This window comes from Aquarana catesbeiana, linkage group LG09 (genome assembly GCF_042186555.1).
Source record: "Aquarana catesbeiana isolate 2022-GZ linkage group LG09, ASM4218655v1, whole genome shotgun sequence".
Lineage (NCBI taxonomy): Eukaryota > Metazoa > Chordata > Amphibia > Anura > Ranidae > Aquarana > Aquarana catesbeiana.
Genome location: NC_133332.1, coordinates 214,073,292 through 214,091,844, shown reverse-complemented (window position 1 = coordinate 214,091,844; position 18,553 = coordinate 214,073,292). Strand labels below are relative to the sequence as shown.

The window sequence follows — 18,553 nt, the reverse complement described above, 5'->3', positions numbered from 1 at the left end:
GCACATTGGCTCCTAGACTGATCGGAGCAGCAGCAGATCCTTTACAGTAATCACCAAATCATCCGGGTGTCATAATTGAAGTGATTCATTGTAGGAGACCCACCAGACCTGGACAAAAGACATTGGCTGGGTTTGAGCACAAATGACCCTTTGTAATAAGGAGCCCTAGGAGCTGGTAAGTGTGTTTTTCAGCTATTGGTGGTGGTATTGATGCATGAGATCACTTAAAGGTGGCGGTTGGTGGAGATCAACACCAGGAGCATTTGAAATGTATCACAACACTTGTGGACTTTTTGTTAATATAATTAATTTGGATTGGTTATTTAGCGCATTTCTATATATTTTTATGTTTTATGTACTGTGGTTTATGTCTCACAGGAGTTTTGCTGCTTAAATTTGTTTATGAGGTTATTTAATAGCACAGTTTTTAATATTTTCTTAATTGGTAGAGACATACCCAAAAAGACTTGCAGCTGCAATTGCAGCAAAAGGTGGTTCTACAAAGTATTGACTTAGGGGGGCTGAATACAAATGTACACCACAATTTTCACATATTTATTTGTAAACAATTTTGAAAAATGATTATCATTTTCCTTCCACTTCACAATTATGTGCCACTTTGTGTTGGTCTATCACATAAAATCCCAATAAAATACATTTACATTTTTGTTTGTAACATGACAAAATGTGGAAAATTTCTAGGGGTGTGAATATTTTTTCCAAGGCACTGTAAATAGGTACTTTTGTTTAATTGTTTTTTAAACATGTTTTCTGTGAAAGAAGTGTTGGATGTTTGATATCTAAAGCCTCGTACACACGATCAGATTTTCCGCAAACAAAACCTCAGACTTTTGTCCGAAGGCGTGTGCCTGGATTTTGTCTTGCATACAAATGGCAAGGAATTGTCGGCCAACAAACAGGAACGTAGTGACGTACTATGTGGTTTTTCAGCTTCTTAGCGCCATCCTTTGGGCTCTTGCTAATTTTGTGTTAGTAAAAATTTGAGTGTTGATTCACACTTTTCATTTTGCGCTTTTCATTTTGCGCTTTTCATTTCGCGCTTTTCATTTCGCACTTTTTAGTTCATTTCTGAACGGCCGTTTGTTAACCAGACAATGTTGCGGAATCAGAGGAGATAACGTGTTATTTATTATTGGCCTTGGAGTTATTGCTTTGCCCCAAGTTCAGTCCAGGAACAGGTGGAGGAGTTCTTGGACCAAAAATTGGTTGCTTTATTAATCGTGACCAGTTATGTCATATACCTTTGCTGCGGGAGCTCCAGGAGAATAATCCAGATGATTTTCGGAATTATCTCCGGATGACGCACCCCTGCTTTCACCAACTCTTGGTATTGCTTTTCCACTATTTTAAGAAGCAGGACACATGCATGAGGCTTTTATTTTATTTTTTGGTTGAATAATAATGATTTGATTTGGTATATTTTCTATATTTTTGGATGCATAGAATGCACTTTTTGGTTAAGTTCTATTGGCAGATAGCTTGTCTAATTTTATTTGTTTTCTTTTTTAATGCACAATAAAAAAATTGTGGAGAATAATACTTGGCTATGTATTTACTTCAAATGACAGTTTGGGAGTAGGCAGTTACATTTAAAAAATACAATGTAAAATTGACAAGGGAAACCAACATAGTTGTATCTTTGATCTTAAAAACTACGGGATAATGGTGTTGTGGTAACTTGCCCCCCCCCCCCAAAAAAAAGCATAATAATATTATTCTTGATATCACTAGAAAAAAAAGCCTTTGAAAATTAGTTTGCAATAACTCCATCAGTATCACCAGCAAAGCAGCTTCATTATTATCCCATTAAATAAAGAAGAAGAGAACGTGCACTGCATTTTGAAATTTCATAATTTGCCACGTCAGAAATGTTAATTCTCCATTACGAACGCTAGTTTACAAGACCGACGCTTCTGGCTCGTCCTTGCTTCCGGGCATACGTGTTTGTACTTTGGACTTTTGTCTGACGGACTTGTGTACACACGCTTGGAAAATCCGACAACAGACATTTGTCTACAGAAAATTTAAAATCCTGCCATCCAACATTTGTCCACAGAAAATCCGACAACAATTGTCCGATGGAGCGTACAAACAGTCGGATTTTCCGCCAACAGCCTGTCATCACACATTTCCCGTTGGAAAATCCGATTGTGTGTACGAGGCTTAAGAGTATTTTTGGGTGCCCTTTTCGTGCTTTCAAATGACAAATTTTCATTTTTTTTAAAAATAAGGATTTACCTTACTTGCAATGCTGAAGCCTGCACTTGAGGCCAATGGACGGTTTGGCTTGGGGCGCTGACATTGCGGGCTCCCTGGACAGGTAAGTGTCCTTATAACAAAAGTCAGCAGCTGCAGTATTTAAGGCTACTGATTTTTATTTATCTTTTCCTAGGCAGGAAATATATATATATATATATATATATATATATATATATATATATATATATATATATTATACTGATTTTTTTTTTCTACTCTTATTACATGTTCCTTTGGTTCCTTTGTTCTGCAAAGTTCCAGACTGTTGTGCAAGCTGCTTTTCTATGGTATTGATAGCTGTGTCCAGCCCTCTGTCCACATGTTGCTTACTCCATGTATCCCCTCCCTCTAGCTCTGTCATTAATCAACTACCGAACATGCACTTTATTTTACTGGGCCTCTGTATTATCCATCGCTTGGAAACTTCACATCAACAATCCACGAATCATCATCCCTCCTGGAAATAATGATCCCGTCTGTACTGGTACTGCTAGCATTTACCTTGCTCTCCCCGGGGGGCTGCGTACCGTGGGACACCACCGAGGTACAACTTTGAATTATTTAAATAGGGTATTTGCTGGCGTAGGTTTACATTCCATGCTGTACAGCAGGGTATTGGAATATGACCCCTGCTTTCAAATTTGTCTTTTAAACTTTGACCTTAAGAGGGTTACAATTTGAGAAGGGAATCACAAGCTGAAATTAAGAATTGAGCTTAAGAACAGTTAGTTAAAAAATATACATAATTTAAATGCCAATTACATGTCAAACATGCATACTATTTTAAAATACATTTTTTGTTATAGCACATGGATGACATACCAGTTAGTTTAAATATGATTTTAGTTTACCTTAAATAGCATTTTAGTGCTTTTAGGTTCTTTTGAAACCTTTAACTTAATTATTCTGGATTATTTTAATGTAAAGCAGTTTAGTACATTTTAAAGGTGCCCGAAAAGTGAATGTATTACATTCAACAGTAAAGTGGTGTTTAATTTTGATGCAGTTCATCTGTGTAATATTTTCATTTTTATTTATTTGTAAAGATTTAAGTTGTAGCTATTTGATCAGGATAGATGCTTACTTTTGTTATGCCTTTTTTAATGCAACCTTACTTAGATTTCTTGAAAACAATCATTTCTTATCTCAGCTGTCCTTTAGCACATCATTCTAAATTGATAATGACATTTTGGGATGCATACAAGGAGCATGGTAATAGTTCATTTTTTTTTGTTATCCAGGCATTGCTGTAGTACAGGGGTAGGCAACTTTAAAGAGGTTGAGATCTACCTGAACAACATGGGAGAAGTCAAAGATCACCGGGCACAGTGTCACCTCCTCACACCTGATTTAAACCTCTAATTGCTATACTGCTGTGTTGCAATTGCATACATTCATGGCAATCATGGGTTTAAATCAGGCGGTGAGGAAGCAACATATAGCCTCTTCACCACCCGTCAAACTCACTGGGATCGCTTTTCAGAGGAGCAGAAGTGCCTGCTGTACTTGTAAATGAGCCCTTAGTTGCATTCGGCAGCAGCACCCTTAGGGCTCGTTCACACGTAAATTTGAGGGGTGATAAAACCCTGCGGTTGAGTTGTGGTTTTACAACCCCAATTTCTTCCTCCTTTAGCTGCTGAGGCAGCAGCCGAAGGTATATACATGCCGAAGCAGGAATTAAACCCCCTGTTGCATTTGATGGGTGATGCCGCCTGTCAACCGGGACCCATTCAAGTAAATGGGGCCATTCTGCAAGCACCCCACTGCAGGCTACTGCGGGGTCCAGGGGTGGTGAGAAAGCAACATAATGCTGCCTGCTTTATCCCCTTGTTTGCCATACTGCACAGGGTTGCAGGTCACTTTCATATCGTCCTTATTCACTTGAAGGGGTCATGCTTGGCAGGTGCTACACCCATCAACCATGACAGGACGTATAACTCCTACTGCGACATGAGTACACCCCTGGTCACTGCAGCTAAAGGGGGTGAGGTTGTGCAGGGGTGATAAAAACACCTGTTAACTATGGGGTTTTACCACCCCCAAACTCCATATGTAAATGAACCCTTACTGTTCTGTGCCCCCTATAAGGTTGCTTTCACATCGATGTGCTGCAGTTTACCTGCACCGCAGGTGCAGTGCAGTGCATCTGCAACTTTCCTGGGTTAGCTGCTCTTTGCCATAGACTTCTATTATATCCTGCAGGTGTGGTGCACATTCTGAAAGCGCATCAAAACTCCTGCATTCAGAAAGTGCACCAAACTCACAGGATATAATAGAAGTATTCATTGAAGTGTATTTTTTCCCCAAAAAATTGCATTTGAAAGACCGCTGGGCAAATACATTGTGACATAAAATATTGCAGCAGTTGACATTTTATTCCCTAGGGTCTCTGCTAAAATATATATAATGTTTGGGGGTTCCAAATAATTTTCTAGCAATACATATTGATTTTAACTTAAGAAACAAGTGTCAGAAAAAGATTTAGACTTTAAGTGGTTAAACCTCCTGCTTTTACACGTTGTTAAAAACATGGCAGGCTGCCTGGATTTTTTCTTTACACACAGAAGTTTATCCTTTTGATCTAAGAAGGAAGAGTTAGTTACAATGTTTCATGTTAAAAACTTGGCAGACTGTCCGATTGTTTTCTTTTGACAGCTGTGTGAGCAGATAAGTCTCTCCACTTGTTATATGAAAGAATCCGCAAACTCTGCACTAGAGATTGTCAGGGGGGGTTGAATCGAGATCACAATTTTTTAACGATTAATCGTGCGTGCAGCTCTACTGAGGAGGCATCGGCTTATGCCGCTCTTGCTCCCTACTATAGCTCCATCTTTACAGGTAGTCCCTCTGCATTGCGCTCTGTTTGATGGCGTGGGATGGCCCACACTGCAATCTACCAGTCAGCTGTCCGCGATCTACTGGTAGATCATGATTTACAGGTTGTTGACTCCCGCTGTAGTGCATCAATACACCCACACTCTTCTGTTCTATCTGGTGATCCTGAATCAAACCTGCTTGTGATGCATCCAGCCCATCAAACATAAAAAGCCTGGTGTCAAAAAAATGTTTAAATGTAACTAATTTAGTTATTAGAGGCATTTACATGGTGCCAAAAATGTACACATCGCTTTCCATGCTATACATTCACTTTAGTCCCTGCCCTCAAGAAGCTTACAATCTAATGTTCACTGATGGAGTGAGTTGAGGGGTGGAGAGATAGATTTATGCTGATGACACACAAATCTATCTCTCCACCCCTCAACTCACTCCATCAGTCTCCTCACGCATCACTAATTTACTAACCGACATATCTGTATGGATGTCACACCACTTCCTCAAACTCAACTTGTCCAAAACCGAGCTTATAATATTTCCTCCCCCACGTGCCTCTTCCCCTGACTTGTCTGTCAAGAGCAATGGCAAAACCATCCACCTGTCCCCACATGTCAGAGTGCTAGGTGTTATCCTAGATTCTGAACTCTCCTTTCAGCCCCACATCCAATCACTTTCCAAAGCTTGCCGCCTCAACCTCCGCAACATCTGTAAACTACGTCCCTTTCTAACCAACGAAACCACAAAGCTCCTGATTCACTCCCTGGTCATCTCTCGCCTCGACTACTGCAACTCCCTCCTCAATGGCTTACCTTTAAATAGACTATCCCCCTTCAGTCCATCATGAATGCTGCTGCCAGACACCGCACAGTGTCTGCTACCCCTCTCTGCCAATCCCTCCATTGGCTACCACTCACCCAACAAATTAAATTAAAAATACTAACAATAAGTTACAAAGCCATCCATAACTCTGCCCCCAGCTACAAAACTAACCTAGTCTCAAAATACAAACCTAATCGCCCTCTCCGTTCCTCCCAAGACCTCCTTCTCTCTAGCTCCCTCATCACCTCCTCCCATATCCGCCTCCAGGACTTCTCCCGAGCCTCGCCCATCCTCTGGAACTCCCTACCCCAATCTGTAAGACTGTCTCCAAATTTACCCACTTTTAGGCGATCCCTCAAAACTTTCCTCTTCAGAGAAGCCTATCCTGCCGCCATCTAACAACTGCACTATTTTCTCCATTAGCTCATCCCCCACAGCTATTACCCTTTTGTATAACTTGACCCTCCCTCCTAGATTGTAAGCTCCAACGAGCAGGGCCCTCTGATTCCTCCTGTATTGAATTGTATTGTACTTGTACTGTCTGCCCTAATGTTGTAAAGCGCTGCGTAAACTGTCGGCGCTATATAAACCCTCTTTAATAATAATAATAATAATAATGTCCCTATCTCAGATGCCCACATGAGATAATTACCTTCCTGTTTATGGAGTGTGGGAGATTACTTGAAACTAACCCATGCAAACACAGGAAGAACATGCAAACGCCATGCAGATATTGTCCCGGACGAAATTCAAACCAAGGACTCTCCTATTCTGTAATGCAGAAGTCCTAATCACTAAGCCACTGTGCTAAAGCAGGTTATACACTTATCGAAATTCGGCCAGTTCAGTAGGAACAGGACAGATTTTTGTCCATGTATAGCCCTGTCTGTTCAACAGAAGCTGGTTCCATAACCAGCTTCTGTGGAATGGTCCTGCTAGAAAACCAGCAATCGATCAGCCTCTGTGTATTCCAATGTGAAGGGGGGGGGGGGTCAATTGAGCAGCGGGAATGGTTCCTCCATCAACATCGCTTGTATGGATATGGGGATCTATGAGGGTGTTTTTGTTCAACCAACTGGCTGAGCGAAAAAAACTCAATGTGTATACACAACTTAAGAAGTTTCTCACAGACACACCCAAATTTAAACTTGCCCTTGGAGTTTAAGGGCCGGTACACTCCAGAACCACACAGGATGTGCAATTTGTTTGCGTTTCCCTGCAGTGTGATTTGACAGCCCATTTATTTCAATAGGCTACAAATCATGTCCTAATTGCACAAAAATTGCATGCACTACTTTTGAAAAACATGCCGCACCAAATACTGTGGTACCATGTGATCCGGTACCTGCAAACGCACTGTGCTTGCTATTTGTGTTTTGGGTGCCATTAACAATGTATTGGCACCTTCAGCAGATTGTAAAGGCAATGTGTTTTGAACGCTGCGCATGAAATGTGCATAGAACATGCCTTTCGTGTTCTGGTGTGAACCGGTCCTAAATGCAATTGTAATTCTTATTACAATTATTGTTTTTTTCCCATTATACTCCTGAACCCCCATATTTCACACAATTGTAAATAGAGCTGCACTAAACACAAACCTAAATTGTGATAAACAATAAGTGAATCAAAAATTATAATAAAATAAGTCCCAATATAGAAAAATAAAAAATAGAATATTGAATAATAATAGTGTCCTTAATAGGTAACCATGGATAGGTGTCACACCACCTGTGTAGGAAAAAAGTGGGAGAAGTGTACAGTGGGGAAGGAAAGTATTCAGACCCCCCTTAAATTTATCAATCTTTGTTATATTGCAGCCATTTGCTAAAATCATTTAAGTTCATTATTTTTCCTCATTAATGTACACACAGCACCCCATATTGACAGAAAAACACAGAATTGTTGGCATTTTTGCAGATTTCTTAAAAAAGAAAAACTGAAATATCACATGGTCCTAAGAATTCAGACCCTTTGCTGTGACACTCATATATTTAACTCAGGTGCTGTCCATTTCTTCTGATCATCCTTGAGATGGTTCTACGCCTTCATTTGAGTCCAGCTGTGTTTGATTATACTGATTGGACTTACACTTCACAGTGCATGTCAGAGCAAATGAGAATCATGAGGTCAAAGGAACTGCCTGAAGAGCTCAGAGACAGAATTGTGGCAAGGCACAGATCTGGCCAAGGTTACAAAAAAATTTCTTCTGCACTTAAGGTTCCTAAAAGCACAGTGGCCTCCATAATCCTTAAATGGAAGACGTTTGGGACGACCAGAACCCTTCCTAGAGCTGGCTGTCCGGCCAAACTGAGCTATCGGGGGAGAAGAGCCTTGATGAGAGAGGTAAACATACCTCCCAACCGTCCCGGATTCCGCAGGACCTTCTCGCAATTTGAAGTAAATCCCGGGGTCCCGCAGATCTGGGCTGGAGTCCCAGAATCCAGTGACAGAAAAAGTGATTTCCGACACTGGGCTCCACTCAGTGGGAGTTTCCTCACTGCAGCCATTAAGGATTTCTGCCAGCTTCTCCCTTCCCCTCAATCTTCTTTCCAGTTATTGGTTGCCAGGACCACCGGCATCCTGGCAACCTATGACACGCTGTGCGGGTGCGCACTGTGGAGGAAAGAAACACTGTACAGAGCGGCTCTCCCCCTAGCTTTGCCCCACCGACTCCAAGTTGTTCCTAAGAGCAGCACTGGGACAAATGGCAGACAGTTTACCTGGAGGCAAAGATTACATAGGAGAAGGAGGGGGGGCATGACATGGTAGCGCCCCCCTCTCCACCATGAAGACTAGAGCACATTGGGCTGTGCTTCCTATAGCACCCCCAGTCCCATCGGCATCGGCGGCACAAGTGATAGCACTTCAGGGTCCTGTGGAGCTACCCTAAGATTTCACTAATCAAACTCTCCTCCTGCTGGCTGTATTTACTAAAAGAAAGAGGGATCCGCCCCCTAGATCTCGGCCCAGCCACGCCCTCTCCCGTGTGTAGCAAAGAATGGCAGGAGTCTACACTGAAGTTCAGCAGGTCAGTTTTCATATGCTGTAATGCAGATGTGTGATGTGAAAGGGGGGGAGGAGGGGTGGCTGCATGGAATGGCTGGGGGAAGGGGTCTGTAGTGCTATCTGCTATGGTGGCTGTATGGAATAGTTGGGGGGGAGAGGGTCTGTAGTGCTATGGTGGCTGCATGGGGGAAGAACTTTGTGGCATTATTGCATTGCTACAGTTCCCCCTTCTGCATGCAGACTCCATAGTGTTACAGTCCCATCATTGTAGTCAGTTTGGCAATAGAAGACTGCAGGGAGAGGAGGGAATCTGACTCCAACAATGAGGCTTACTTTAGTGAAAGCAGTGATAATTATTTTAGGTACTAATGGCAAAGGTGGGACTTATTTCACTCAGACAGCAGCCACTGGGCTTACTTTAGATGCAAACAGACTGCAATATCCATCAAGCTTCAATGCAAGTATTTGATCTCACAGGTCATGATTTAAGGTGACCATACACTACACAATCTGATTGTACAATACGCTTTAGATCTGCCAAGAACTATATAGTGTAAGGATCTGTTTATTTTATATAAATGCAATGCATTGTTTAGTAGTGTTCTCACATTACATTGTCTTGAGAAGTCTAAAGGAGATTGTACAATGATATTGTGTGTAGTGTATGGCCACCATAAGCCGATGTTGAGGAGAAGCACATTGAAGGAGTAGGAGAGGGTCTGTTCCTACAGTCTGGCTTTGTGAGTTTGCACTACTTGCAATAAAGCTTCTTGGATATTGAGCCTAGGTTCTTGTTGGGCCGATTTGGCATGCAATTTGACACGTCAAATCGCATGCCAAATCGAATCCTATTGCCAGCAATAGCACCATCTGAATCAGTGCGACGCTGGCACCGATTCGCAAAAGTAGTTTCTGCACTACTTTTGGCAACTTCTGGAGCAATTGGAATAGACATCTGTGCATAAACAGATATCTGTCAAATTGCCCCCAAAGTCAGACTGAGATGCCAGTTTGAAATCATGCGAGTGCAAGATTTCAAACCCACCCTCAGTGTGAACCTCATGTCCAGCAGACTTTCAGCTTAAATGTTTTGGGTTTGGCTTGAAGAAAAGGTGGCAGCCCTGTTCTCCAGCATCCTATCCTACAGCCGGCCATTGCTCTCCCAGGCACGGTGCTGTAGATCTGGTGCCCAGCTGTAGAGTGATGAGCTGACAGCCACAGTATGCTGCAGGAAGAGGATAAGAAACTGTGCCAATGTATGTGTGGTGTCACTCTCCTCTCTGCTCTCCGGAGGCACACTGCTCTGGTTGTGTGTGCGAGTAGGGAGTGTGCCAGGTGAAGGATATTTCCGCCCCCCCCCCAATCATATCTCCCCCATGGCTCCGATCTCCCTGTGAGCCCCCTAATGCAGCATTGGTGGCTCTCCTCCTCTCCCTCCTGCCAGCTGTAGCTGATGTGGGACACAGGAGGATCGAGTTCAGCAGATGACGAGCAGAGGGGCCGGTAAATATGTCATATTTGCTGGCCCCTTCCTTTTCTGAATGAACACATCAAGTGACTGGTACCGATCACGCCTGTGTTCATTCATAACTGTTTACTATGCTTCAGTTTGTGAAGCATACAAAATTCTAAAAACTGGTAAACAAAAAACAAAAAAACAGATAAGGGTTTGTTCACACTCTGGTCTCTGAAGGGTGATCAACATTTGGATTGCTTTTTAGAGAATATTTGACAGGCAATAAAGAGGTATTGTATCACCTCTTCACCACCTGCTTTAACTTCAGCCCCGCACTAACATGCTGCAACCGTGTTGCACACAGGTTTGGGGCACTTGCAGAGCAGTGCCATTCACTTGAATGGGTCACATTCAGTAGGGGGTGAAGCTGTGAAGCAAAGCATTGTGGACGCAGTATGTTTACACCCCCAGGTACTGCCTTTGTAGCTAAAGGGGGTAGTGGTAGAGGCACACAGGGGATGCCAGATTGTCTCCTCTCAGCCATCATAATATAACCACACCAACTTTTAAAACACACCCACTTTTTGCCATGGCGCAGTTTGCTCACCACAGGTCAATCTCCCCCCTAAATGTCCCTCATTCTCAACTTCAAAAGTTGGGAGGTATGGGTAAAGAAGAACCCAAAGATCACTGTGGCTGAGCTCCAGAGATGCAGTCGGGAGATGGGAGAAAGTTGTAGAAAGTCAACCATCACTGCAGCCCTCCACCAGTCGGGGCTTTATGGCAGAGTGGCCCGACGGAAGCCTCTCCTCAGTGCAAGACACATGAAAGCCCGCATGGAGTTTGCTAAAAAACACCTGAAGGACTCCAAGATGGTTAGAAATAAGATTCTCTGGTCTGATGAGACCAAGATAGAACTTTTTTGGCCTTAATGCTAAGCAGTATGTGTGGAGAAAACCAGGCACTGCTCATCACCTGTCCAATACAGTCCCAACAGTGAAGCATGGTGGTGGCAGCATCATGCTGTGGGGGTGTTTTTCAGCTGCAGGGACAGGTTGACTGGTTGCAATCGAGGGAAAGATGAATGTGGCCAAGTACAGGGATATCCTGGACGAAAACCTTCTCCAGAGTGCTCAGGACCTCAGACTGGGCCGAAGGTTTACCTTCCAAGAAGACAATGACCCTAAGCACACAGCTAAAATAACGAAGGAGTGGCTTCACAACAACTCCTGACTGTTCTTGAATGGCCCAGCCAGAACCCTGACTTAAACCCAATTGAGCATCTCTGGAGAGACCTAAAAATGGCCGTCCACCAACGTTTACCATCAAACCTGACAGAACTGGAGAGGATCTGCAAGGAGGAATGGCAGAGGATCCCCAAATCCAGGTGTGAAAAACTTGTTGCATCTTTCCCCAAAAGACTCATGGCTGTATTAGATCAAAAGGGTGCTTCTACTAAATACTGAGCAAAGGGTCTGAATACTTAGGACCATGTGATATTTCAGTTTTTCTTTTTTAATAAATCTGCAAAAATGTCAACAATTCTGTGTTTTTCTGTCAATATGGGGGGCTGTGTGTACATTAATGAGGAAAAAAATGAACTTAAAATGGATGTAAACCCAATGTCATCCTTTCTAAACTACTGCCATAGGGGTTATCTATAAGGATATACATGCCCGAAAAACTGCAGATTCTGTTGGTGGGTCTGTTGTCTGGAGCTCGGTGGGTGGAGTCGTGATGTCAGTAGACTCCCCGCCCACCTCTACACTCCCCTTGTCAATATGCATTTTCTCCTGTGTATTTCTTACACTGAACTTCTGCTATGATCTCTAACATCCAGTGAAAAGACAGGAAAGTAACCACATGACTTCAGCATGCCAAATCATGGTGAGGTGTGGAACAGCCAATCCTTGCAGAGCTGCTGAATAAAGGAGTGGGGGAGGGAATTAAAAAATACTGCATGTGTCTTAGGCTAGTGCATGAGATGTAAATCACCTGTCACTCACAGCAAGGGGGAGAATTTGACAAAGTTTTTCTCAGTTTGTCAAGATTTATCTCACTGAGCAATAAAAGAGGATTGCTCAGAGATGGATTAACTCTGTGTGGCAAGACTGGGCTCAAATGATAGGAAAGCCTATACTCTACAGTATGATATAAAAAAAAAAAAATTCGGGTTTACATCCACTTTAAATGTAAACTGATTTTAGAAAATGGCTGCAATGTAACAAAGAGTGAAAAATTTAAGGGGGTCTGAATACTTTCCGTCCCCACTGTACAACTCTCCCAATTTTTTCATACACAGGTGGTGTGACACCTATCCATGGTTACCTATTAAGTACACTATTATTATTCAATATTTTATTTTTCATTATCCAGACTTATTTTATTATCATTTTTGATTCACGTATTGCTTTTTTACAATTTAGGTTTGTGTTTAGCGCAGCTCTATTTACATTTGTGGTTTTTATGAAAGTGTGTATCTCACAGCAGAGTTGCTGCTTCAAGGGAATGTGGATTATTTAGCGCACTTTCTTCTTCTTTTTTATTGCCATATTTAACAGCCTTGCATGTTTTTAGATCTTCTTGAAGACGCTTGATTCTGAGGCGCTCCTTTCGTATTTTGGCACAGAAAATGTCTCAGGTAAGCTCAAGTAACGACATGACAATGGATCCATTTGCACTTAGCAATTCTACTGTGAAATTTGATGATTTCTAATTGCTTGTACTGTACTGTATTTACAGCAGCACTGCTGACTGTGGAGACATTAATAATATGATATGTTTGTTCTCGGCTCCAGGCATCTGGTGCTGGTAGTTTTCTACATGAGGTTTCTGTCTTCAAGAACCTTTTGTGAATACAAAAGCTGCTCATTGTTTCATTAAGAACCTACCTGATCTAAACCGAAACATTAAGAATTTATTATTTGTAGCTTACTAGTCTTTAGAGGTGGCTGCATGAGTTTCCTTTTTCAGGCCTTTTGTCCTTTATTTTTGGTGATCCTGCCAGTAACACATTTCTTGTCCAAGGATCACAACACTTACTCCCTGCACTGTATCTATGGCGGAGCAGTGTTGTCACACTAGGCGGCTCTTCTAAATTGGTATACAAACACCTCCCCTATCCTCACCTCTGGTACAAAGAGGGAAACTGCAGCTGACCATTTCACTAGCCCTCAGGGCTAACTTCTCCCACAGTCCTCCCAGACTGACACTTTCTCCACAGTCCTCCCAGACTGAACACTCACCAGCCTATCCAGCTGACTCTCAGGATATCTCCCAGACAGTCTGACCTGCTCCTGCTGTCATCTCACTTGCTCTTGTGCCTCCAGGAAGGGTTTCCTCTATGTGTTGTGGTTGATCCTTCCAGCACCTGAGCCCCAGACCCAAGTTCAACCCCCAATACTATGGAGTGCCCTGTGAGGGCCCCCGACAGCCTCCTCAGCACTCCATCTCCATCTTCCACCCAACTGCCCTTGCTGGCATGACTTATGTCCATTTATGAGGTGAGTCTTCCCCCTGCCAGCACATTTGCTGGGGATTGGCCAGGGTCCTCATAAATATGTACTGCAGCCCCTCCTTACTCACACCCCCCAGTTCTGGAAATTTCCACCAATTTCCAGACCAGGAGGAAGTGTCAGAGACAGCTGCCAGATGAGTCATCCAGCCTCCTTGATTTACAAAACCCTGACCCAGATTCAGCCCAGGCCTGGTGCTCAGCCAAGCCAATTTACCTACACTAACAACTAAACTATGTACACTAGCACACTAGCTAGAGGGTGCTACATTGGAAAAAGAACTGCATACATAATAATGACAGGTACAATCATCACAATACAAAATAGGGTGTTAAGGCCCATACACACAATAGGACTTTTTGACAACAAACATGCAAATTAGCTGTATTAAGGCAACATCCTACCGTGTGTACGCTCCATCGGACAAACTTTTTCGGTTTTCATCGGACAAATGTTGGCTGTGCAAACAGACAAACTTTCCGGCAACAAAATCCTATGGCGCAAAATCCTATCGTGTGTACACAAGTCCATAGGACTTTAGTCCAAAGTACAAACACGCATGCTCAGAACCAATGCAAAAGATCAGACAACAATACAGAAGTTGACCAAAGGGTGGCGGTAAAGAGCTGAAAAACCACATGAGTTGGTGAAAGTTGGCTGAAAAAGTCCTGCCGTGTGTATACTTAATTAGTTTACAGCCAACACCCTTTGTACAAAAATCCACGGGAAAGTTTGTACAAAGTCCGATCGTGTGTATGAGGCTTTACAGACATATCCTATCAATGTAGTCCCCTTTTGAGTATTGGCAAAATAACAAAGTGCAAAACATAGTCAACTCTTTCAAGGAGACTGTATACTCAGATCTAATATACCAATATTTAAAAAAAAAAGCACTTTGTGGAAAAAAAGTGAACAAAGTTTCAATTTTAGGCACATTTAATACCAATTTGGTTTGTGAAGGGCAAAGAGCTATTTACAAATACCAGCAACTGGGGGGGGGGGGGGTCAGCTCCAGAAAAAACATGTGTGTTTTAAATTTGTTTAAAATTTTTACAGAATCATAACACTGTTTTCCTTCTTCCACAGCCTCCGACATGGCATTGACAAACCTGACATGCACCTGTGAGGACACAGCGAGGACCCCTCTGTGTTCTGCCACCCTCTGCATCCTTCACTCCCACCTGGGGGAATTTATATTTACATTCCAGGATGAGTATTGGCCCATCAATGTACAGCGAGTTTTAAATGCTTCTCTGCACCACCTCATGCAATTTCCAAAGTCCTGCAGATCAATAGGCACCACTCTGCACCCCTCTGGGGTGAAATCTCTGGTCACTCTCTGTGATGAACAGTTGGTGAGTCTTAGCGATAGAAGAGTGTAGGGGTGCCTGTCAATACTAGCTGGTTGGCTATGTACAATTCTGGTCTCCAAACAATCATACTAATCCACCCCAACTACAACTGGATTTACTACAACTGGAGAGTGAAAAATCTATTGCAGTTCTGCAAAAAAAACAATCAGCTTCTAGGTTGTTTTTTTTTTTTTTTTTTTGTCAAAGCTTAATTGAACAAGCTGAAGTTAGAAGCTGATTGGCTACCATGCAGTTGCGCCAGAATTGGCTCTCTCCAGTTTTAGTAAATCAACCCCACTCTGCCTTCTTCCTTTGTAAACTATTGGGTGGTAGCTGAACTTTTTTTCTTGGAATGTCTGCTCAGATAGGGGGATAAGTGACCACTAAAGGGAACTAAAATACAAATTTGTGTACATAGACCTGGCAGCCTAAGGGACATGGGGATATCAAAACTGAAAATTGTATCAAATATTTACCGCATTTTCTTTTCCTGACGCCAATCCATGGCAGCATATATGTGATATAGCTCTGCTCCTATATTTACCCACAGGACCTGTTTAAATCTATAGAAGGAAAGCTAGAGCAACCTCCCCTATTCGCTGAAAAAAAAAAAAAAAAAAGATCAAAAAATGGAGGGTTCGTATGCTGCCATGGATTGGCGTCAGGAAAGGAAAATTACAGTAAGTATTTAATACAATTTTCCATTTTCCTGACACCAACATGGCAGCATACATGTGATCTATAACGAGCTAAACAGAGAGGGCTAAAATCTATAATAAAACTTTATTACAATAGACATGGAAACGTGGACCGTCATTCTGTTGAAGTCCATTGATATACGAGCCCCTGGATCTTCCCCATAGCGTTTGCCCAAACTTAAAGATGTAAAAATTGGACCTACCTGAACAACCCTCTATCACTTCTGGAGGCTTTTGCCTGGCCGCACTGTAAGTTTTCTGGATGACCTTGGTGTAATCAGAGAATGGGGGAGGTCCTGTGGGTGGATATAGGGGCGGAGCTATATCACATGTATGCTGCCATGTTGGCGTCAATGAAAAAGTTTTTTAGGTATGCTAAAATAAGCTATTGACTGAGAAACCACTCTAGCATGCTTACATCCATTCAATAGTGACTAAAGTGACCTTGCATTTTATTTATTTGGGGTCAATGGGACAGTTTTTCATAAATCTTAGTAGCATTCTTTTTACAAGAAAAAAAATGATAGTGTTTTTTTCTGGCTAATAATAATTATATATTTTTTTAATCTATCTATTTTCCCAGCGTGGGTTTATCACGACGGATGTTTACAACTTCTTTATCCAGCCACTGAAGAAGAGGCATTCTTTGCAGAGACATGGACTTGGGGGCCTTCATATCATTTCCCGAGCAAAAATTGCACACACAGGTACAGAGACTGGATACACTGCAGTAGCATCTGCTATACAATTTTTTGGAGTGAAAAGTGTCTTGGTGTACCTACACTGCATAGTATGACTTAGAGAGGCTTAAAGCACAAATGGAATTGCAGTTATATCTTGTACATAAATTATATAAAGTGACTTGACCTTTGCCGGCCTTTTAGATTCACTGAAGCACCATGAAGCTCATCAACTGACAAAAAGAGCAGCTGTCGGGGTTAGACACCTGGAACTTCTGGTAGTCGTTGGCCATGATGTCTATCAGTTTCATCAGGAGGACACAGAGAGATATATCCTTACCAACCTAAACATTGTATGTACATAGAGCAACTCACTCCTTACCAACCTCAACACCCAAAGAGCTCTGGGCATGTATTTATTTAACCAGTCCTGCAGAAATGACATCTGGAATTTGATAGGGTTCCCATAAAGACTCTGAATGTTTTCAATAACTTAAAGCAAAGGAGCTTTATTGAAAGAAACACATAATGGTTTAGTATAATGTTTTCCCTGCTATATCCAAAGTAAAAGCAATGGTTAAATTTGGATAGGGCTTGCTTTAATTGCTTTCTTAACACAATGGCAGTTGTTTATAGAGCACAATAGCTCAAGCTGAATGACTCAATATATATACTGATAGGGATATTATTTGTTAATTAAATGAATTCTTAATGAAACCCAGTTATTCAATAAACTAATATTAAACTTGGCCATTTTCTATTGTAGGGGGCAGAGCTTCTGAGAGACGTCTCACTCGGAGCTGCGATTCGCGTGCACCTAGTCAAGATGATCATTCTCACTGAGTCAGAGGTGATGGTTTCATCATAGAGGGACACTGTAGCTGGCATGGGGAAATCTATGTAACATGTCTGTCACTCACCGCCAGTGACATTACCACTTCACCTCTTCACTTCTTTCAATCAAAGAACACCTTGTACTTATACAAAAAGTGAAAAGGCATTCTGTAAATACTAGCTGTGCCATGCAAACAACCCACTGTAGTTACTATGCAGAAGGATAGTTGCCCAGCATAGTACCCTGAATACCGCTGCAATCACTGGGGTAGTGGATGAGAAGTAGAAGTCAGAATCTAGCTTTTGAGATGCAACTCTCCATTAACTGGGGTATCACAAAGATTGTCTGGAATAGTCTAAGGAACATTAGAAGAATGAGAGTGCCATAAAGGTTTGAACAAGTCCAGGAGGAATCTTATTTGTCAGGACATGTAAACAGAAAGCCAATGCATAGAAAAATAGCTCCAGGTACTAGTATTTATATACAATAATAGTTATTCAGTACAAACTCAAATTTAGTGCTTGCATACAAGCCTTTATGAAGTGGGCGTTCTGAAGCCCCGAAACGCGATTGGATTACTGTTTATCTGTCTTGATGGAGAAAACTTTTACTGGACTTGTTCAAACTTCCAATATCCAGTATCTTTGTTATCCTTCCAATATTTTACATGATTTAGCATTGGCAACTCAAATTCATTCACATATTAGGGGATGTGTTATGTTCACAGGGATCCTAGGGATGCCAGATTTACCCAAACCCAGCACCCTCAGCAACTTCTGTCCTAAATCTTTCTGGCCCATGGAAGGAGTAAAAAAAAACACTACATTTGTCAAAGTGCAAGATTGCTGTTAATCTGCAAATCAGAAAAAGAAATATGTGATTAAGGATTAATAAAACAAACAAGCAAGCGAGAAGGAGGAATAGAGAAAGAGGGAGGGGGTGATTAAGGGCTCATTTACACTTGCTTTGGCTTCAACGCACATTACAGCACCTACTGCTTCAACATGCTTTTATGATGTGTTTTTGATGCTTCAGTAGTGCTTCAATGAAGTTTTGGTGATGCTTCGGTGAAGCGTC

The 18,553-nt window shown here is 42.0% G+C and overlaps 1 protein-coding gene across 2 annotated transcripts in view; it reads left to right on the top strand.

Moving 5' to 3' along the window:
- Window positions 1–2,651: 2,651 nt before the first annotated feature.
- ADAMTS13 (ADAM metallopeptidase with thrombospondin type 1 motif 13) overlaps window positions 2,652–18,553 on the top strand; it is a 96,616-nt gene continuing 80,714 nt past the window's right edge. For both annotated transcript variants that reach the window (XM_073599680.1, XM_073599681.1), the window contains exons 1-6: window positions 2,652–2,824; window positions 12,974–13,037; window positions 14,998–15,266; window positions 16,545–16,668; window positions 16,846–16,994; window positions 17,408–17,491. In XM_073599680.1, coding sequence (XP_073455781.1) covers window positions 2,747–2,824; window positions 12,974–13,037; window positions 14,998–15,266; window positions 16,545–16,668; window positions 16,846–16,994; window positions 17,408–17,491 — 768 coding nt within the window. In that variant the 5' untranslated portion in view covers window positions 2,652–2,746. The remainder of the gene's footprint in view (window positions 2,825–12,973; window positions 13,038–14,997; window positions 15,267–16,544; window positions 16,669–16,845; window positions 16,995–17,407; window positions 17,492–18,553) is intronic.